General features: G+C 35.5%; 1 protein-coding gene across 3 annotated transcripts in view; it reads left to right on the top strand.

The window, feature by feature from the left end:
* LOC109080806 (exportin-5-like) overlaps positions 1-24,133 on the top strand; it is a 199,855-nt gene that overhangs the window by 17,121 nt on the left and 158,601 nt on the right. For 2 of the 3 annotated variants that reach the window (XM_042768338.1, XM_042768337.1), the window contains 2 exons: positions 19,062-19,244; positions 19,384-19,410. In XM_042768338.1, coding sequence (XP_042624272.1) covers positions 19,062-19,244; positions 19,384-19,410 — 210 coding nt within the window. Of the gene's footprint in view, positions 1-13,023; positions 13,724-19,061; positions 19,245-19,383; positions 19,411-24,133 lie in introns of those variants that run through there. The other variant, XM_042768339.1, reaches the window with a different exon arrangement.

The following is a 24,133-nucleotide window of genomic DNA, read 5'->3' as shown; positions in this document are numbered from 1 at the left end:
ACATAATTACTGATTATAATGACTTATACTGTCTTTTTACACATTGATATCAGTGCATATCAGTGCATATCGCGCTGTGTAAACATAAAAACCATGTCTGGATGTGTGATCTGAGAAACAACAAGCCTGCTCTACTGCTCAAAACTCGCATTTGAATCATCATTGGCAAATTATTTAAATATAAAAAACATACCTTCAGGCTGTGAGTCAGAAGCGCCAGACTCTGCAAAGTTTGAACTGCCCAAATTTATAGAAACAGCCGTTGTACCACAGACGCATTGCAGGCTACTGGTTCAGGAAACAGTACTCATCCTCCATAAAATGAGCAGCACACGTCGTAATATTTTGGTTGGACTGTTCTGGAACAGTGTTGAAATACAACTTAACCACTGGTTTCTAGTCATGTTCTCTTTTGGAGGGCCAAACAAAGTTTCACTTCAACGAAACACACAGTGACTCCACAACATGGCAGCTGCGGCAACAGAGAGAATAAAAGTTACACCTTCTTTCTTTGTGGGAAGATTTGCATAATGCCGCCCAAATGTTCACGGAAAGTGATGTAGAGATGTGGGGGCATGTTAGAACGAGCCGTTTTAGGGGGATGTGGTTGATTCTTAACTTTTATAAAGAATATCTCTTTGGATTTGAGACTTTAGTCTTTAAAAAAAGAACAAATGCACAAATTACAAGAATAAATATAACACAATATAACAAAGATACAAATAAAACAGTAGTATTCAGGAACAGAAAATTTAATAATTAAGTGTAAAATAATCACTGTATAAATTATAGATCTTCGTTAAAGCTGTGTTTTGTTGTTTGATTAACAGCAGCAGGTATTTATTTTTCTCTCAGCTGTTTTCATTTACTCAAGACATAACCGACTGTATTTATGAGGTTGTTTGTCGAGACTGGTATTTAGATGTAATTTTGTGTGTATGTGTCTGTTCAAGCACAAGAAGACCTGAAAGAGGAATCAGTTTGTTGTTCGTGCATCTGAAATACATCTGTGTCATGTGTATGCATGTTGTGGGTGTGTGCGGGTGTGAGCACAAAAAACTTCCTTCTCACGATGAAATGGTTTAAAATCTCTTGTGTGTAAACTCGCAAGACAAAACATACAAATGATAAATTTTCACTCTATGATGGTTAAATTTTGCAACTAATTCAAGAATCACAAGTGTGCTGTCTATGGTCTATACAGATCAACTACGATCCATTCAACCCCTTATGACTGAATACTGTAAATATTAGTAAATTAAAATTAGAACAAGGAGGGATGTAAAAAGAGATGATAATAAAAATAAAGATACTAGAACATGTAATGGCTATTCCTACCCTTCACTGGATCTGTTAGACTTCTGATCTTAAAATACAGAAATAAGCAACACAAATGTCAGGGAAACAGTGCAAATTTAAGAAGGAATGGAGAAGTATCACATTACCTAAGTTTCCATCACCCTCTTTTTATGCGCTTTTTAAAGTATAGCATTAGAAATGATGAAAATGGCAAATGTAAAAAAATAAAAAATAAATCTTTAAGAATCCCTGTGTTAATTCGCAAAAAAAAAAAAACGCTCACTTGAGGTGGTTTTTGGCTTGTGCGAAAAAGGGTTAATGCAGAAAATGGGAGATGGAAACACATTTGCCGAATAAATTCCTCCATGCACATCAAGAAAGTCATGTGACAGTGTGCTGTGGGATTATTTAACTGACTAAAGTACAAAGAAACATTTTATAGTGTTTTCACTGGCCTGTTTTATTTTGTAAATGTATATATAAAAAATGATTTTAATGGCTGCAACACACTCCAAAAAAGTTGGCACAGGGGCATGTTTATGCATTTAGTGTCAGTTTATCAGGAAGTGACGATTTTGTTTAGTCGGTTTGAATTCAGGTAACAAATCTAAACCTAAACTAAGTCTTAACAACTATATAGCTACTTAATTGCTTAAGGAAACAGATTGCCTTTAATGGTTTAAGTTCATCAAACTCAAAGTAATAAAGTTACATAAGACTAAGCGAAAAAAACACTGGCACAAAGCAATCATGACAGAACAGTGGGGAATTCTTAAGTATTTATTGAAATATAACATTTACATCAGTGTTTTCAAGCATAAAACAAAATCAGTGGGCTGTATAGTCAAAAATATAACATTTAAACAATCTTTTTAGATCTTTCACCAAAAAAGTCAAGACTGCACAAACAAGGAAATGTTAAAAATAAAATGTTTCAGTTTAAAATTTAATGAATAATAACTGCTAAATACTATGGAACATAGTGAATATTTTTTTTTAATGTAAAAAGTTACATTAGTGCAAAGGGAATACATTAGTGCAAAAAATAGGACCAGCACACTGACTCAAGACTTGGCAGCTCCTTTTTCTAAATACAGTTAAAAAAAATGTATGTCACCAAATATCATAAAATTTTCATAAATGACAAAGGTGTGAAGGGACAGAGTAGTATTTATTCAATAGGGTGTGTACCCATTTAAAAACCTGTGGTATTTTAGGCTCATAATATTGCAGCCTTGTTACCAATTATATCACCACCTTTTGATGCCGTTGCTCTTAAAAGATTGATTTCAAAATCATGACAATAATTTTTTAGTATAAGTTTTAAATAAGACGATGTGAAGAGCAAATAACAGTCTAAAATATTAACTAACGTTAACAAAACAGCCATCATAAATGCTCTTCGATACGCTTTGTTCACTGGGGCTTCAGCTGATTTAGCAAACTTAATTAGCATTTAGGGCTGCAACAAATGATTATTTGGATAATCAATTAATCTAAACGATTATTACAATGATTAATCTACAAATCATCTATTATTTCACCAATTAATCAGTAGGCCTTGTTCTATTCTGCTTTTACAATTAATTTAAATACAGAAGTTAATGTCAAATGTGAAACAATTATATTATTATTTTACAAATACAATTATTTTTTACTATACAAATAAATATATTTGGCATACAAAACAGAATCAATGACAGAATCTTTCTCATTCACCATTTTATTAACTGTAAGAAGAAGTAATTGACCGACTGAATGATGCATCGTTCTGCCTAACATCTCCTTTATGGACAGGGATTAAAGTTCTCATTTGCTACAACAGATTTCAGTTAATTGCAGTGAGTCTACGATGGATTTCCGTCAACTGGAAAAAATGAGGGGAAAAGAAACATGTTGCAGATTGTTGTTGTTATGCCGGCACACCAAAAATCCCCGCCACGGTTGCAGCTTCTTAGTGACAACATAGTGACGCCGCTCGCATCATTTACAGTCGGGTTATTAGCAGAGAGCAGGACTTAATTTTAGGGATTCGGCTATTAATAACAATTCTACTCATTCCCGTAGGTTGCGCGCTTACAACACAATGACAGATCGGAACGTGCTTCATATCTTATCATTTGCTCACATGCTTTTGAGTCTTGAGAACTCACTCGCGTGCTCTCTTTTTCTGTGGGACCACAGATCATGATAAGGAGAGTGACAGCTTTTAATAGTTAAGTTAGTTTGCAAATGTGATATTGATTTAATACAACAGTTCAATAAACAAGTACTGCTTGATTTTGCTCTATTTCTTCAACAAAAATAGTTCCAAATATAGTAACAGCTCAGCTGCTGCGCATCTCTAAAAGCAAACACAGCGGTGTTTCATTCATTCAATGAAAGTGCATTTTTGAATGAATCTAGTGAGTCAGTGATTCATGATTACCCATTCATAAAGACAGTCACTTGCTTCATTCCTGAATGAATCAGCCTTTCGAACGAATCAATTGAATGAAAGATTCAGTGATAAAATCAGTGACTTGCCTCCACCTGCTGGCGGATTTAGTTACATTTTTAACTTATAATTTCAGTTATTTAGATAATTTAATATTTCTGTATTCAAAATTTTATATTTAAAACATTAATTCTCATGACTGTATGAATTTAATTGCACTCATGCCACCTCTGAGCCTCATTAAACGTCTGAAAATGTACCTACAAGCCACTTTTCTGTTCTTCTGTGCCGCCTCTGTACTACAAATTAATTTTTTATGAATACTAATTTCATATGATTGATAATATATTTGTCTTATCCTATCTTATTTTTTGACAGTTTACCATTTTTTCATCTGCCATTTTGATTTAGGTCAAAAAAAAGTTTTTCTTTAACTTGTCCTAAACTTGTGAATGAATCAGCCTTTCGAACGAATCAATTGAATGAATGATTCAGTGATAAAATCAGTGACTTGCCTCCACCTGCTGGCGGATTTAGTTAATTTGAAGTCACGAGTTTAAAGTTTAAAGCATTCACACGGACCCACCGTCACACAAAGAACACGCGATCAGGCTGGATAAAAATGCACACTTCACAAGATCTCACAGCTGAATTCAACTAAGTTTGCAAGGTTTGTGAAATTAAATGTTTATTAGCCATTCAAAGATTTGTTTAAATTATATAGATGCATATTTGCTTACTGCTGATGGCAAACAAGAAATTATTATAATGTTTGCCTTTCTATTATTAATAATATAAAAGCAATCATTTTAACACTTTTTGTATACATTAAGTTCTTTGTTTAACCGTTCTATCTGATTATTAGACAGACTTCTATTCATATTAGACGGAATTGTTAACGAAGCCAGTAAACGAGGGAGAATGTGAGCTGTGTGCGTTCAGGCGCTGCCTTTCTTACTGCGCCGTCAAAATAAAAGTCCCACCTAGAACACATAGGTCAAGCAGAAAAACTTATCGGCTGATGCGGATATTTTTAAAATACCAAATATGGGTCGATATATCAGTCGGCCACTACTTCAGTGCATAATTATTGAAATTGTGGTTTCTTTGTACCCTATTCCCAAGGCAAGGGTGATACCAGCATAGAAAATACAGAATTGACACAATAGCTTATTCATTGTCACTGAATCAATATGTTATCAGTGACACTGATTATATGGTATACATTTTAAGTAGTTTACAATATTTCCAATTTAACAGTTATATCTTTGTCTGTTGTTGTAGAATTGTAATTTTTTTTTCAGTTTATAATAGTGTAATCAGTGATTGCATTCACTTGAAATATTTAAATTTCTAGAGCACAAGCACAAATACGCACTGGGTAATTTGCCAGATCTGTTTAACCAATGTTAGTATTACAGCTTCATCTTTAGGAACTCCGTATAACCAGACCTGAAGGGAATTATTATATTTGCAGGTCCTTGGCATCAAACTGTTTGAAAAACCACTGATCTGTGGACAGCGTGTTCTGTCTTTCTCACACACAAGATATTTATACACAAGCAACTAAAATAGAAAACACTCTCTTTCTCTTCCTTGGTCTCTTTAATAACTGCATTGCAACTGCTACAAATATCTGAAACAAAAGGCTACTTATTGAGAGGCTAACTTTGAGAAAATTAACCTGTCATTCTAAGTAGTAGAATTTTTTCGACAGTAGGCTATTTTCAATTTCAATTTTATTTGTATAGTGCATTTACAACAGCCACCAGGCTGACCAAAGTGCTTTACAGAAGAGCAAGAATTTTATCACATACACAGAAAACAGACCAGACAAAAATTTAAAACCACCCATTTAAAAATTTAACATCACAGTAGTCAATACACAAAGGAAAACAAATAGGTTTTTAGCAAGGACTTAAAAATAGACAAGGAAGGGGCCACTCTAATCTCTAAAGGCAGGGTATTTCCGAGTCGTGGCCCTGCCACCGCAAACGCACGCTCCCCTCTATGCTTTAGCCTAATGTGAGGGACCACCAACAAAGCCTGGTCACAGGATCGTTGGCTTCTAGATAAAGTATAAAGATGAAGAAGTTCAGATAGATAGACAGCGGCTTTGTTATGTAGGGATTTATATACAGAGAGGAGAATTTTAAAGTCTATTCTCTGACAGATCGGCAACCAGTGTAGGGATCTAAGAATTGGAGTGATGTGTTCATGTTTACGACACTTTAAAAGAAGTCTGGCTGCAGCATTTTAGACAAGCTGAAGTCGCGCAATTTGAGATTTAGATATATCGCAATATAAAGAATTGCAGTAATCTAGACAAGATTTAACAAACGCATGAACAGCCATTTCTAGATTTTTAGGAGTAAGAAAGTTTTTAATTTTAGACAGTAAACAAAGCTGATAGAAACTGGACCTAATAACAAAAGATGTTTATCAAATTTTAAATGCTGGTCAACAATAATACCTAGGTTCTGCACCCGTGAGGATCTAAAAACGGATAAACTTTCTACCTCAGGGCTTTTACACTGAGAGTTGGACCGAAAACAGTTACCTCTGTCTTGTCCTCATTTAGGAAGAAGAAATTTTGGGCTAGCCATGATTTAACCTCCTCTAAACATCGCAGAAGAGAAGTGATCGCACTAGAGTTGTTTTTCTTGATTGGTAGATAGATTTGAGTGTCATCTGCGTAGAAATGAAAAGACACAGCATGTTTTCATACAACAGAGCCCAGAGGTAGCATGTAAAGAGAAAATAGAGAGGGAGCTAAAATAGAGCCTTGTGGAAGGCCACAGGTCAGAGGAGCAGGGGAAGAGGAAAAATTACCCAACTTCACTAAAAACATTCTGTCAGATAGGTATGAGTGAAACCATTTCAGAATGTTTGCTTTTAGACCTACCCAAGACTCTAATCTAGATAATAGTAAGGAGTGGTCTATGGTATCAAAAGAAACTGATAAATCTAAAAGAATAAGAACCACAGAGTCTCCGGAATCAGTGGAGAGGTAAATATCATTTAACATTCTCAAAAGGGCGGACTCAGACTTAAAACTGGATTAAAAAACCTCATGAATACAATTACTAGTCAGAAAATGTTGAAGTTGATTCAGCACAATTTTCTCCAAAACTTTTGAAATGAAAGGCAAAACAGAAATAGGCCAAAAAAAATTTAGGACAGAGGGGTCCAGTGAAGGCTTCTTGAGCAGAGGAATGACCGTAGCTACTTTAGGGTTGGCAGGAACAGAGCCAGTTTGGAGACACTTATTAATAAGAGACACCAGACCTGGCCCAGTCGAATCAATAATTCATTTTTAAAATTTCAGGTGAATGATATCGCTAGAACAGAATGAAGGTTTAAGATTGTCAATCACCTCCTTCAATTTCTGGAGGTTGATGGGTTCAAAAGCATCCAAAAATGCAGAGGCACTTTAAAGTTAAAGTGGGGCAGATGCTAAGTCTTAAGTTAGTATTTTTGTCACTAAAATATCTCAAGAAGCTTTCACAGAGAGCATCAGAGGCAACAGGCAAGGTGTTAGCAGAATAATTTGTAACAGATTGAATACAATTGAAAACAAAACCTTAGGTTTAGAGTGATTAGTTTCAATTAGGTTAGAGAAGTATGCAGCTGCAGTCTGGTAAGATGTAAGAGAGTCTCTGAACATTTGAAGAGAGATATGCAGCCTGTCCTTTTTCCATTTACGTTCTGCCTTTCTACAGTTTTGTCTTAGGAGATGGGTATCAGAGTTTTGCCACAGTATAGATTTTGTTTTTTTGCTTTTGAGGCTTAAGGGGGGCAGTTGCATTTGCTGCCTTAAGCCAGGTGGAATTCAAGAGGAAAAGATGTTGATCAGCATCCAAGTCAGATAACGGCTGATCCAAGTGCAACTGTGAGCAGCATTCAGCAAAGCAGAAGTTAAAATTTGTGCTAAACTGTGGAGAGTAGAAACGAGAAAGTCTTACAGGTTTATTAGAAAAATGAGAGAGATCTGGAAGAGACAGTGTGAATAATATAGGCTTATGGTCAGAGATCATAAAATCTGAGAGCACAATATCAGTCACTTCAAGCCCATCTGAGAAGTAGGTGTGTCCCTGAATATAAGTAGAGACACTGATCCACTGGGATGGATTAAAAGCATCGATAAGATTAAGTCATGTGATAAGGGGTTACAACGGACAGCAGACATGAATATTAAAGACACACCCACCAATAGAAAGCGATCGTAATTTGTGGCAATATTGCTGATCAGTTCAGTGAAATGCTGTATTAAATCCTTAGTAGAGTGAAGAGAATGGTAAATAACCCCTAGACATACAGGGCCATTTCAGTCTAAGTGAAGAAACTGAGCTTCAAAGCTGGAAAAGGCTGTTACAGGGACCAGTCGACAGTGTGCAGACAGAGAGTTCTTTAAAATTGTTACTATGGCACCTCCCTGTCCACTCGGACAAGGAAAGTTTAAAAATTCACAATTAGCAGGGATCAGATCAGAAAACGGAGTTGGATCACCAACCTTTATCCAGGATTCCGTGATCAACATAAAATCCAAGTTGTGAGATGAGTAAAAGTTATTTAATAAGAAGGTCTTATTCACCAAGGAACGGGCATTTAATAATGCCGTCTTCAGTGAAGAAATAATAACAGGAGATGAAGATTAGTGTTGCTTTCATCAACGAAAATTATGACTAAATATCGTCGTCAACGAATCTTTGTCATGTGACGAAAACGAGACGAGATGCAACGTAAATGCTGGTCATGTGACGATGACTATAATTAAATGTATAATGCAATATCGTTGACAAATAAAAATGAGACTAAATGTGGTTTACAAAATAAAAACTAAGCCAAAATGTCAAGTCTCTCACTATGAAGAAGAGAACAAGAAACAAAATCAAATAACAATATTTCGTCTCGTTTAGTCGTTATTATTATTTTGCAGCATTTCTGTTTCCTGTGTCTCACTGTGCAGATGCGACCGATGTCATTTCCTCATTTAGAAGATGACAACAAACAAAGTTAGGCGGGATTTATACTTTTGCCTGGCTCCGGTGACTGCGAGCGCTCCTTCCCAAATGGACGAGGCTTTTATACTTGTCACGTTCGCCATTGTACTATTCATTGAATAGACAGGGGAGCAACGAGGAGTAATTGTCCTCTAAAACTGTCGGGAATCACCCGTGAGAAGTCATTTGCCAGTACAAGTCTTGTGATGAATGAGTTGATGAATTAATTTCTTTATGTACAAACTTAAAACAATCTTAAACTATTGGCTGATTTCACATCATACACAAGACAACTTTAAGCAAATAGTGTATAATTAATATCTAAATGAATTCTAATTCTATTATATACAATAAAAATAAAACGTACTTCAAATAAGAATCCTTGGACAAACTATGCAAACATTTTTTTCCAAAAAAAAGCGTTTTCCATCAAAAAGCACCTGATGGAGTTTGAACTTCATATTAAACTGCTTCTGTTTCACACAAACACCGACACAGACATGCATGTTCGGCTAGAATCGCCCTGAACTGCAGTGGGAAGTCGTGGCCTAATGGTTAGAGAGTCGGACTCCCAATCGAAGGGTTCACACGAATAGTTTGTGTGCACTCAAAGCGAACTTCCGGCAACACCGCAATGACCCAAGCGAAATTGCGGACGCATAGAGTATAAATCAACCTTGAAACAGAGAAAGGGACCAATGGCCGGCCAGCCAGGGTTCGTCTCTGGGAGAAAAATTAGCAGATTATTATTATTATTATTATTATTATTATTATTATTATTATTATTATTATTATCATTATTATTTTTTTATTGTTTTTTATCTGTTTTATTTAAATTTATGTGTGTGTACTTCTAACATGTTTGGTTGGTAAAATAAATGTTGTAAATTCAAATCAGAGAGACTTCCGTGTCTGGAATGGATGTATTCTTGAGTCTATAAGGTAACAATAATATAATAAGATAACCTTGCTTGAAATGGGGTTGGCTAAAATAAAATTTTGGTTTTGTCTATACTTCTAGGTACTTATACTATATTGACTGGGTTAAATAGAATTGCATTACTAAAAAGAGACTAAAATACCATTTTCATTGACTAAAACTAAACAAAAATGTCATCAGTTTTGTCGACTAAAACTAGACTAGACTAAAAAGAGTATGAAAGTGACTAAAACTAATAAAAACTAAAATGACAGCTTCACACAAAGACTAGACTAAGACTAAAATGAAAACAGGCCGCCAAAAACAACACTAATGAGGATGCTCTTTTCAGTGCGCGCAGATTTCTGTGAGTTACTCCCCGACGTTGGGAGCCGAGGCCGATTCGGTGGAGACCGGTACGAGAAACAGGGCTTGGGTGCTGGGGGAGAACATGACGAAGCCACCGGTATGCCATATCCAGCAGGCTCCAGGTAGTAGAGCCTCCATAAAGTGATTCGTGGGAAGGATCCGAGAGAAAGCCAGCCCGCAGATGAAGCCCTTCATGATGTATCCTCTGCGGTCGCCTTGTTTCCGCCTTTGCTTTCTCCCCGGGATGTTGAGGGGCCACTGGCGGATACATTTCGGGATAACTGATTGGAACAACTCATTTGTATTGTTAAAGGAACAGTCCACATCTAAAGTGTAAGAGTTGGTGAAAGTGTTCACAACAGAGTTGCAGATATCCAAGAGTGCTTGGCGGTCGTAGATTAAGTTTAAAAACAGAGCAGACAACCAAACAAGCAAACATGAGAGTGACAGACGGCAAGCCAAATACACAGGCGCCATCTATTTTAAGTTTCTTTTTTTTTCAGTCGTGAATATCCACTTCATCAGCATTGTTTTGTTCTCCGTTATATAACAGCTGTGAGCATGTTCTTGGTGGATATATTTTATCATTTTGTAAATTTTTGCTGTTTTCGTGCCATTTTTAAAAGGTTTCAAATGTGTAACACCTTCGTTCTGCTCTGTGTTGCTGTCACTGATCGTTTGGTCCTCAAGTCGTAAAGACGTGGAATAGTTATCAGTAATTTAAATGTATTTCAAGGGTTAGTTGTCTTTGATCTTTCAAGCTGTTTCATGGCACTCAACGGGTGTTGCATTCCTTCAGTCCAAAAGACGTGAAATAAAAAGCGCACTTCCATTAAAAAAAAAAAAAAAAAAAGTGTCTCACACGTCTCACACATCGATGTGTTTTGTAAGAAAAATATCCATATTCAAAACGTAATCACTTTAATCTAGCTTGTGCTCACTGTTTTAAACTAAGCAGTTCCGGGAGCATGATGTATGGGGTCAGCGTTTTTAACCCTCTGGAGTCTAAGGGTATTTTTGGGGCCTGGAGAAGTTTTGTCATGCCCTGACATTTGTGCTTTTTTCAGTTTCTTATAAATATCTAAATGGCTAAAGTCTAATCTCACTGTAATCAGCACAAACTGGGCTATAATAATATGTGAGCAGCATGTATGTACATGATTGTGTTTTTGAGAAAAAAAAATGTTATGCGTGGTTAGTGAAAAACTAAAAATGTTAAATCACTTGAATAAGGCAATAAAACACATACAGAAAATTGGTTCCCGGGACTTTTTAGAACTGGAGCTTGTAGCCTATATTTTTTTTTCTAAATGATGTGAAAATCATCTTGTTTACTCACTTACAGAAAACAATATATTGATTTAAATTTTCAAAGACACTTTTTGTTGGTAAAAATCATATGAGAGTATGCGTCAACTATCATGAATTCACACCTGAGAAGACAAAGGCCTGCATAATGAGCTGCATAATGAGCCATTCAGTCAGCTGTGTCACTGAGAGGGATGAGTTACAAGAAAGAATGTGAGGACAAAAATAAATCTATATAATTTTATGTTTGTAGTTTATTTAGAATATATTTAATTATCCCACAACATAATTTAATATTCACTTGTGAGTGCAGTTAAACAGTTTATTAGGAACAAAGCTGACTTTCAAACTGAATTTTTTGCATCATTACTCCAGTCACACAATCCTTCAGAAATCCTTTTAACAATCTTATTTTCTATATATATACATGAAAGAACAGCATTTTATTATTATTATTATTATTATTATAAAAAACAATATAAATATTAATGTTGAAAAGAGCTGAGAATATTTTTTTCAGGTTTTTTAGGGGGGATAAATTGAAAGAACAGCATTGTTTATTACATTTATTGTTACAGTTACATTTATTGGTATATTTATATTATTTACATCAAGCTTTTGAATGGTATAGTAGTGTATATTGTTATTGAAACTTCATAATATTTCACTTGATTATACATTTAGTCAGGAATTATAGTTTGGAAAAAGTATTTGGAAAAAGACTAACTAGCAAAATGTTTACACGTTATGTGAAAAATAGTATAAGTATATAAATAAATAAGAGACTTACTCATGTTTATGATCTCTGCAGGATAAAGTGCTTCATTCTTTTTTCTGAGGAAATCCAAATCTCAAATCCTCAACCACATCACATCTTTTTGGGGTGAATTATGTCTTATTCCTCTCATCGCGAAGCAAACAGTAAAATAAAAAACTTGAAGAACAATCTCGCTGCGTTGTCTTCTGTTGTGTGGGCGTATTCAAGCCGCGCGCTTCAGTGAAACATTAGAATCTCAAAAGCGCGTTCAGCGCGGGGGCGTGGTCGCATTAGAAGATAATGAAGGGAGTAGTGAAAAACGGACATCGCGTTGTTTTCATATGGATTACTTTATCACAGAATATTTGTTTTCGGCAGCACTTGTTTAGTTTAAAAGTAGACATATCAGGCTTTCTATAGATATCTCTCTCATGTCTCTGTGTTGAGTATTCACTGAGTTACAGTTAATTTTAATGACGCATTTGTAAATGAAGATAAGCGCAGACAAAGGCTGCAGACAGCACTCCTTGTTTGTTATCTTTATTTTATAAGTGCACAAAGTTTTGTTGTTATTATGTCTGTATACAAAAAAAGTAGACCCTTTACAGCAGGGATAGGCAACTCCAGTCCTGGAGGGCCACTGTCCTGCAGAGTTTAGCTCCAACCCTAACTAAACACACCTGAACAAGGCTATCAGTGTTTTCGGGATTACTAGATAGATACAGGCAGGTGAGTTTTTATGAGGGCTGAAGCTAAACTCTGCAGGATAGTGGCCCTCCAGGACCGGAGTTGCCTATCCCTGCTTTACAGATTCGATTGATGTATTGCTCTTATCTGTACGATCAAAACTGAAAGTGTAATTTAAGTTCTTTTCAGGGTTATCAGGAGAAAATACCCCAAAACGCGTATACGTGTTAATCGACTTCAGAGGGTTAATATAACTCCGACTGGATTCATCTGAAAGAAAGTCATATACACCTAGGATGCCTTGGGTGTGAGTAAAATGCAGCCTAATTATTATTTTTGGGTGAACTAACCCTTTAATATCTTCGAACTAATCTACTTGTTGAATCAGGCAATATGTGGACTAGCAAATGTTTGCAACAAATACAAGTTTTATTCTTATTACGTAGTGGTTTAATACTATTAAAGGGATAGTTCAACCAAAAAAGAAAATTTTATGTTTATCTGTTTAACCTCAGGGCATCCAAGATATAGGAGATTTTTAACTCAAACTGTCAGTCATATTTTTAACTCAAGTCTGTCAGTCATATTATGTAGTTGGATGGAACTCACGGCTTTGAGAGTCATAAACAATACACAAACAAAACCAAATTAAACCCTGTGGCTCGTGACGATACATTGATGTGTGAAGACACAAAACGATCAATCTGTGCAAGAAACTGGACAGTATTTATATCTTTTTTCCCTCTGATTTTCACCGCAATTGAGATTTTCCCAGTTGAGATTTTAGATAGAGTGTCAATGGTCCATTTGAGAGATAGGTGGCAGTAATGCACTTATAAGTCTGCGATCCACTGTTTATCAAGAAGAAGAAGACGCTTCACACACAGGCTGAAGAAGATGCAAATGTGCTCAGGACATTTCAGACACTGCGGTGAAAATCAGAGGTAAAAAAAACTATTTAAATGCTGTTCAGTTTCTTGCACATCAATGTATCATCATGAGCCACAGGGTTTAATTTGGTTTTGTTTGTGTATGCTATGTTTTATGACTCTCAAAGCCATGATTCCCATCCACTTACATTATATGACTGAAAGATTGCAACGGTTTGAGTTAAAAATCTCAGTTTGTGTTCTACTGAGGAAACAAAGTCACCTACATCTTGGATGCCCTGGGGGTGAGCAGATAAACATCAAATTTTCATTTTTGGGTAAATGTCCCTTTAATCTCTAGAAGCTTTCATTTTATCCTACAAACTTAACACAAAAAGATGCCGTTGGATTGCTTATGCTGTCACCTACAGTGTCTTATTTTTTAATAGAATTTTAAATAGCAGGTCATATGGGTTTTTGAAAAATATATTTTTTGCAGTTTGTAACGTAGCTATTCTTCAATGTAAACAGTCTGCAAAGTTGTGAATGTGCAAAAAAAAAAAAGTGCATTACAAAGAAATATATAGAAGAGGATGAGCCTTAACTTTTTTTTATATATACAAAGATTTTGGTAAGAATAACAATCAATATTTTAAAGTTTGGGATCAGTAAGACTTGCAATGTTTTTTTTAAGAACACACCAAAAAAAAATAAATCAAAAAAAACATTATCAAAAATACAGAAAAAAACAGTAATCTTTCAAAATGTTATTACAGTACAAAATAATGGTTTCTATTTAAATAACATTTAAAATATAATTTACTTCTGTGATGCAAAACTGAATTTCCATCAGCCACTACTCCAGTGTAAAGTGTCACATGATCCTTAAGAAATCATTCTAATATGCTGATTTATTATTAATTATCAATGTTGGCAACAGTTGTGCTGCCATATATATTTTTTGGAAACTCCAATATTTTTTTCAGGATTCTTTTATGAATAAAAAGTTAAAAAGAACAGCATTTATTCTAAATAGAAATCTTTTCTAACAATATAAATCTTTACTATCATTTCTTAAGAATTTAACACATCCTTGCTGAATAAAATTTTGATTTCTTTCAAAAAAAAGAAAGAATACAAATATACTGACTCCAAACTTTTGAACTGTAGTTTATATTGCTAGAAAAAAATTCTATTTTCCAAACATGGTCCATTATAAGATTTCTTACGGAGTCTGTCAGGTTTAGATTTTTTTTATCTGTTGGGATTTGATAGAATCCATGATGCCATGTATCTGAACAAGATGTCCAGGAAGTTCGGCAGAAAAAACAGGCCCATAACATTAGAGATCCAGCAGTATATTTAACCGTGGATATAGGGTACTTTTTATCTCTGTTTGCACCAAACCCATCTGGTGGGTTTTCTGCCAAAAAGCTCCGTTTTATGTTTCATCTGACCGTAGAAGCAAGTCCCATTTAAAGTTCCAGTAGTGTCTGACAACTGAATATGCTGGAGTTTGTTTTTGGATGGGGCAGGAGTTTTTTTATCTTGAAACCCATTTGAACAACATGTGGTGATGTGTAGGGGCTGTTTGAGATATATATATATGTATATATGTGTGTGTGTGTGTGTGTGTGTATGTGTGTGTATATATATATATATATATATATATATATATATATATATATACATATTTTATATATATATATATATATATATATATATATATATATATGTGTGTGTGTATCGAAGGAAAGTTTTATATATTTATTTTTTAATAAATAATTTATTGTGATTTTTATATATAAATATATCGAAGGAAAGTATATATAGGCTTTCTGACCCCAATATTGAGCTAATCTCTGCAATTCTTGAGCTGTGATCCTTGGACAGTCTTTGGCCACTCAAACTCTCTTCCTCAGTGTGCATTTGGATGATATAGACACATACTCTTCCAGGCAGGTTTGTAACATCTTTAGTTCATTGGAACTTCTTAATTATTACCCTGATGGTGGGAGTGAGGATTTTCAATTCTTTTAGCTATTTTCTTACAGCCACTTTCTATTTTGTGAAGCTCAACAGTCTTGTTCTGTATATCAGAGCTATATTCTTTGGTTTTACTCCTTGTGATAGATTATTAAGGGAATTTGGCCTTTGTGTTCCTCATATATATAATTCTGTGGAACAGTAAGTCATTGCTGAACAATTTCATGTTCACAATCTGGTGTGCTAAAAAATGTAAATATGAATAAGAATATACTTCAGAGATATTTTACTCATGAGAATTTCTAGGGGTGCCAATAATGGTAGACAACATGCATTGGTGAAAAACATTTATTTCTTAATGTGAATTTCCCCCCACTTTCAGTTGTTTCACTTCAATGAAAGTTTACAATTTTGTCCATATTTTGTATGAAATATTTGCTCATATTTACCAAGGGTGCCAATATAAGTGGGTGGCACTGTATATACGTCACAAGGTAACACATCTGCATAATCCCCGCCTGCCCGTGAAATACGAATATGCTGACCTTTCCACAAACACTTTCGCTAGTTAGTGTGTTTACATCATGTCGAGAAGACACTGTTTTCATCCTCACAAGGGATTCTAACACAGTTCCCACAAGTGCACCTCAAATAAGTAAATAATAATAATGAATGCAAAAAAACTGCGGTCACATAACATAAAGTACCACATACAAAGTTTAAACGTACCACAGAAACGTCCTGATCAAGTCGTACTTGTGATAGAGGTTCCGGTTGAGTGACTGCATCGGTATCATCCTCTGACTCGAGCTCGAATTGATAAGGTAATATCGATGCCATTTTTGTAACCTTGTAGCAACTTTGTTTACAAGTAACCCTCCAGAGTAAAAAATTAATTATGGTAATGGACGTTTTTGTTCTGACACGCATCGTATACGGAAAGAGCAATCTTAACAGACTTGGCCAGCTGACCAATCAGCGCAGAGTAGGCTTATGTTTGCAGACCTTAAGCTCAGAACTGCTTCTAACAAATCATTTTGAAATCATTGAAAAATTATTCCAATATTTAATGTATATTCTGAGAAAATGCAATGGTTTCTGCATTTAAACCTGTTGTAGGTACTCCAACACAATATTAGGACACTTTAAAATATCATATGACCTGCTCTTTAAGAATATAACAAAAGAAAATGCATACATCTTCTAAACAGGTGCCCTTTATGAAGGTTAAAATTCCCCTGGAAATCATTTTATGGAGGCGAATGTCGCCCTTTAATGAATAAAAAAAAATTCTGTCACTGTTGTAAAGTTAGCACCGCACTGAATTTATATGGGTGGTTGATTGCGATTTCACTTTCTTAACATGAGTTAGTGTGTAATGTTGCTTTTTGAACATAACATCTGCAAAGTTACGAAGCTGAAAGTTCAATGCAAACGGAGATATCTTTTAAAATTCTGGCAGTTTAATGCCTACAAAAACAGCTGGTAGGGACTACAACAAGTAGTCAAACAATGTTGCCACGGGTTGTTTTTCATGTCCGCGGGTTGAAGCGACACCAATAACGCGATATTTAGTCCCTGAGATGCTAATTTTACATGGGACCCCCGCCAATAAAAAATTTATTTTACCCCCGGAACGCAATTTTTTTTTTTTTTTTTTTTTTACGGGGACCCTCCCTCGAAATGCAATTGGGCTAGTTTTGAGTAGCAGTTGGGTGGGATTTGTTGTGAAAACCTGGCAACCCTAAGGAACAGAAAACTAGAAGTGCACATAAAATCTATTCATATATAAATTGCGATTCTGTCCTCTAACAATTCTAATGGATTTACAAGTTTCAAAATCAATGTTCTAAAACAGTGGTTCTTAATATTGTTCTCGCGTCCCTTTGCTCTGCACACGCTCTGCCTCTCCCTTTCTCATTCAGCTCAGCTCCAACAATGAACTGTTCCAATTATACACTTATTTTCACATAGCTATGAGAAGTGTTAAACATGGACGCACGTGCAGTGGTCGTACTGTATTAAAGGTTTAATCAGGATAAAACCGTATATTAATAGCTAACATAAGCAGCAGCATTTACATATAACAATGTTATCTAAAAGTATGAGACAACAAAAAACATAGGCCTATCAATAAAAGCCGTGCTTGCACAGGTTCTGCACGATCCAGGGGTTTCATAAAAGCAGGAAATGATCAGCGCGTTTTTGAGAGAATGGACAGAGCGGTGTGGAATAAAGGTAAATTATGTGAAAAATAATGCATTTAAAAAAAAACTATACTGTCAAGTATAAACAAAGAAAATAAGAATAATCTAACTACAAGCAACAGCAAAAATAAATACAATAGAGTAAAGATACAAATAAAATAATTGATTTTCAGGTTCTTTTTAGGTAGGTCTAACATTAGTTCTTAGGTACAGAAATTTTATAAAGTAAATAAATGTAAAGCAGCATTGCATATTTGACTTTATAAATTAAAGATTAATCTTTATTAAAGTTACAAATGCTATTCAATCAAGAGCAGTGAGTGATTTCTTTGTTGTTGCTGTTTGATTAATATTAAGAAAGTGCTGTAACTTTAAGCGAATACACTAATCCAGAGCACTGATACAGCACGTTCAGCTGGCTATGTCTGCTATAGGATACTTACCAGAGCATTTTGACATTATTTTTTGTGTGAATTTGTCCATTTAAACACAATACTTCAGAGAGAGCTTAATATTTGCGCGTTCTGAGGCATGGGTTTGCACATATCGTATAAGCACACGCACAAATCTTCTCACTGTGTGCGCGAGTGAGCTCGCATCCTCTGGCTCTTTAATGTTTAAAATGGCAAAGCTTCAATGAGTTTAGTTTAAACACAGAGATGTGCTGTTCAGGTCTCATCAGCACCTGGGTGATGACGGAATAAATGACTGCTCATATTCCAGCATACGGCATTCTCACTGAACAAGAGTGAATGGTTTGTCCAGGTTTTTTTTTTTTTTTTTTTTTTTTTTTTTTCGCACTGTAGCCAGATTGCACATCCATCAACAGAAACATACATTAGCTGAACCCTGACTGTTTTATGTGTTATTTATAGCAAACCATATTACAGATGCATTGACAGATTTAAGTTGAACAGATTTAAGTCCTAGCCCGTGCCGAACCATGTGTGGAGAACCATACGGTTCGATTTTTTTCCATGAACCATTCCACCTCTAGTTCCAGCACAAGAGGCACACTCAGCAAAATATTAATTTTTGATTTTTTTTATTCATTTATTTTTTTGTCAATATTACACACAAATAGTTTTAACTAAGCTCTGCAGGCATCTTCAGGAGTCATAGTGTGAACATTTTGTTGATCTTCTGCTTAATGACCATTTTGCATGCAGTTTTAGTATATTGTCTATTTGGACAAACAGTCACATTCAAATTTTTTTCAGGATGCTCAGACGGAACTTGTAATGCTTGTCCTACTGCGGTTAGCTGAGGATGTGATCACATTTCAGACATTACCCACTCAAAGACGGCGAGATATCCAGCACACACTTACACAGAATATGGACAGCATCTTCAACTTCCTGCTTGGCATACTGCAGCTTCATGTGAATGAGTACAAGAAGTTGGTTAGTTCTTGAGACATTCATGAATAAATTACAAAACATTTATGAAATTATTTTATTTATTCACAGTTTGGTGCGTGCAACAGTATACTGTAATATTCATATGAATTGATTAAATTGATTTATCCATTTTGTTTTCTAGAAATGCATTGCTGGTCAGGAATTGAAGGTGAGTGGAGTTTATGGACACCTATTTAGGCTTTTCAGAATTCTGAGTCATCTCACAATTATGAATGAGTTCTAATTTCCATCTTACACTTCTGTCTTGTTTATCTAAATTCTGAGTTTACATCTCTTAATTCTGTTTGTTTCCACCACTGAAAATAAAATGAATGAGGTAATTGTGATTTGATTTTTTTTTTTTAATCTCACAATTCCAGTTTTTCATTGTGAGTTTTTATCTCAAACTTCAGTTGCAATTCTGTATTTTTTATTCCTGTGCAGGTGCAAAAGGTATACAGTAAAGCACACAGCGCTTAACCCTGGTTTATTGTTGTTCTAAACACTGCTTTTAACCCCGGGTAAAGGAATGTTTCACACGTGTAATTTAGAAGCAGGGTTAGCTCCACTTTTTACCTGGGGTTATGAAACCCTGCTCTGAAGCAGGGTTAACACTACTTTTGTGGTGTTAACCCCACATTGTGGTGTCAACCTTGTACAGTGTGAAATGTTAGCAACAAACATCCAATTTTGTGCTTCATATTAGCTTGTTTTGGACAGTTATAGAAACATTGCACACTGTATAAATAGCATTTAAGAGGAGAAATGTCAAATGGTTATGCAAAACACGTGAACTGAAGTGAAGAAGAGACCATTTCATTCTTGCATTTCAAGTCGAAAAAAAAAAACATTCTGGGGAACTTGATCGTACAATGAAAATCTAAAAGAATGCATGTAACACCTCCTGTTTATCAATTTGCACTAGCTACCCATAGCTGCTCGCATAAAATTCAAGGCATTAATGTTTGCCTACAAAACCACCACTGGCTCTGCACTATGGAAGCAGATTAGTCTCAAATATAATTCACGCAAAAAACACGATTCACACATGCGTAGACAATTTTACATGCATGAAACCTAATTCACGTACACACAAAAAAAATTCACGTGCATGAAAAAAAAAAATATATTCACAAAAAGCAATTCACATGCGCAAAATAAAATTATATATTCACAAAAAACAAATCACAAAATAAAAAAACAATACTTAAATAAACAACTCTGCACAAAAAACCTTTGAATGTTTAAAATGTACGAGTGTCTGAATGTACAAATCGTCATTTACTACGAATCCACTCGGATTTGTGTGTGTGTGTTTATGAGACTTTCCTGGCAGAGCTCTCTTCCCACGTGGGTCTGTGGTACTCTTTAGCCAATCAGATGCGAGCTTACCATTCAACCAATCATATCATAAGCCACTGAGAGTGCATTCAAGGAGCACGATTCTGCGCACCTTTTGCTCAATATGGATTAATTAGAATGGAAATTAAGCCTTTACATCAGTAATCCCATAGACAGTAAAAGAAATGGACACAGCGACCCAACTGGAACTCAATTGAAGACAAGTGAAGCCCATTTTTAACGATTTTTAGCACTTCCGTTTCTGACGCCAGACTCAAACAAAGGAAGCTTCTGACATTATTGTGACTTCATCTGAACATGTGCAAAACTACTCTCCTTGAATGCACTCTCAGTGGCTTATGATATGATTGGTTGAATGGTAAGCTCGCATCTGATTGGCTAAAGAGTACGACAGACCCACGTGGTTTTTGTGGTTTTTGTGCACAGTTGTATATCTACGAATTGTGTTTTGCATTTGTGAAATGTACTTTATGAATATATAATTTTATTTTGCGCATGTGAATTGCTTTTTGTGAATATATATATTTTTTCACTCACGTGAATTTTTTTTGTGTGTATGTGAATTAGGTTTCATGCATGTGAAATTGTCTACGCATGTGTGAATCGTGTTTTTTGCGTGAATTATATTTGAGATCAATCTGCTTCCATACTGCACCCCTTTACCTAAATTCATTACTTCAGACTTATGTGCCCTCTAGAAGCTTGCATTCTGCAAGTGAACATTGCTTTATTGTGCCATCCCAAAGAGGAACAAAATCACTTTCATGGACTTTTAAATTAAATGTTCCCTCCTGGTGGAATGACATGCACAACTCAATCTGAGCAGCTGAGTCATTAGCCGCCATCTAGAATCGGCTAAAAACACATCTCTTCCATCTTAATGTGACCCTCTAACTCTAGAACTCTCTATTCTAATTATATTCTTAAAAAAAAAAAAAAAAAAAAAAAAAAAAAAAAAACTTTTTAGACTTTTACTCTTTTCGTTTATTAACTACTTGTTTTCTTAAAAAACAAAAATCTAAAATCTTTGTATTCTATTTTTATTTATTATACAATTAACAAAAGCAAAAAAGGCCTCTACCACTAGCTTGCTCTATTCTTTTTGTTTTATCTGTTTTCTTTTCATTTATTATATAAACAGAAACAAAACAGAAAAAAAAAACTTACTACATGTACTGCGTTAAGCTAAATGAGACTTGTTATGGCAATTGCATATCATTGCTCTCTTGCTGATTTTGATTGCTTCCATTGTCCTTATTTGTTAGTCGCTGTGGATAAAAGCATCTGCTAAATTACTAAATGCAAATGTACAATCGGCAATATATAGTACATGGATGTGCAATGCCGTTATGTGAACACATCGCATGCTGCGTTCATCCAATCATTGACACAGACACCGAAAATATGCAATTATATAAGGATTTTACCCCGGGGTTTAGGAATGTGCGTTGTGAAACGGCAGTTTATGGATGCCCATTTTATAATAATAAACTATATCGAATTTCAAATCTTTTAATAGATTATAATAGAATAGACTATCTTAGTACATTAAGCCATATTAAGTGTTTATGGCTTTTTCTATGGGAGAAAAATGCTTAACAAGAGACTTTGCGCATTGTTCGTATTCTGCTCTTCTGTGGCCGCAGATTTGCGGGTCTTGTCTTTTTCTCCTACAGGTGACTTGCTGTACCCTGTACATTATGGTACTAAATGACTTTTAATCGTTCAACCACCACAGCATCTTGTCTCCTTTGGCAACACGCAGCATTTGTGTCGATTGCAAGTGACGCCGCAGGTAGCGGAGAGTGCAAGTGGCAATTGCAAGTGACATTGTCATTTTGTTTCTTTTTTTCTCGTCTTCACCACCTAGCTACTGTTGTAAAATTCAGAGAGATTTAATAAAAAATAAATAATATAAGTAAAAAAAAAAATAAAGTGATGTCACTTGCAGAAGCGCAGGTGCCTGAGAGTGCAAGTCTGAGAGTGCAAGTGCATGTCTGTAGCCAGACCCTCCTCCAATAAAAACGGCCGGCTGCTGATTGCGTAAGTTCCAGGTGAAGCTCTTTCGGCCATAGAGACAGAGCACATGTAGGCCACGTCCACACCGGTGGGGTGGGGGGATGACAGTCCAACCCTCTCCATTGACTTTGTATTGCGGGAAGCTGCCTCCTTTTCATTTTTGACTTACAACAAAAACCATAAGAACCATAAGGAGACAAAGGTGGATACAAGCAATAAGACGTGAAGCATCAGCAGGAAGAATAGTTTAATTGTGGCCCTGACATATACCAGTAAAATTTACCAGTAAAAAATCTCCTCCTCTCAGGTTCACATAGGGTGGTGAAATAATTCTTTGACATGGTTAAAAATAATGAATGTTTCCTGTCGCAGATTACGATTACGTTTCCCTCCAGTAAGCGTAGTTCTCAGAGTAATATGACATGTTGCGCTCTACGTTTGTGTACTTAATAATTTTTTTGGGTCGTCAATTTGGGTATAAATTGACAATTTGACTAGGTGCTATGAAACTCAGTTGCCTATAATAGACTCTACCCACTTGGATGACAGCATCTCATCCAAGAAGACAATATCACTGCCTTACAACTCAATTAGCACCACTCCCAAGTTACTCTTGAAGTCGTGGCCTAATGGTTAGAGAGTCGGACTCGTAACCGAAAGGTTGCGGGTTCGAGTCTCGTACCAGCAGGGATTATGCCCACTGCTCTGTAGGGGTGTAAGAAAATATCGATACACGTGAGTATCGCGATATTTTGTTTGGCAATACTGTATCGATCCTCAAAAAGAGAATATCGATATAAAAAAAAATAAAAAAAACAAGATTCATGGCAGTTGTTTCGTTTTGAGTTTACATCCCGACGCTAGATGGCAGTCTTCATCTCTGAATGACCATGAGAGTAACAGGAAATACTAGCATGAGGGCACGCCACTAATGTTAGCATTAATATCGCTATTCGCTGCTAGTAATGGAGGATGAAAGAATTGTCCCTGTTCCTGGTTCGGTGTACAAAGCTGAAGTGTGCGGTCATTTGGGCTTTTGTGGTAACGTCCACCGCGGCACCTGCTCTATTTCTGACATAATCAAAACATGAAAGACCTGAAAGAGAAAAGAGAAATTGATTTGCGACATGATGCAACAGTGCTCGCGTCTGATCTATATATGTTTGGATGACAAGGAAGGCAATTGTCTTGTCTTGTAACCTTGTAATGTTATCTGTATGATTCTGTTGAGGGAGAAATCCTGTGTTAACGTCTCTTTAGTATTTCCTCTCCTACTACTATAAGCGTGTATTAGTGGGCAGGGCTAAAGCAGGCATTGAACTTCTCCTGCAGAGGCGGTTCTTAGCCACACTATTATGTCATAAAGTGGCACATTCCAAAAGGAGTCATTTTCTGAGCTTTGTTTCAATAAAACCTGTTTTTAAATTAACAAGAAAGTTTTGAGTTTTGAAACTTACAGGATATTTGTATTGTACATTGACCTGTTATATGTCAAAAGATAAAGGGAAACT

The sequence above is a fragment of the Cyprinus carpio genome, chromosome A13 (genome assembly GCF_018340385.1).
Source record: "Cyprinus carpio isolate SPL01 chromosome A13, ASM1834038v1, whole genome shotgun sequence".
Classification (NCBI taxonomy): Eukaryota; Metazoa; Chordata; class Actinopteri; order Cypriniformes; family Cyprinidae; genus Cyprinus; species Cyprinus carpio.
The sequence above is the reverse complement of the archived record's forward strand: the minus strand, read 5'-3'. Positions and strand labels throughout refer to the sequence as shown.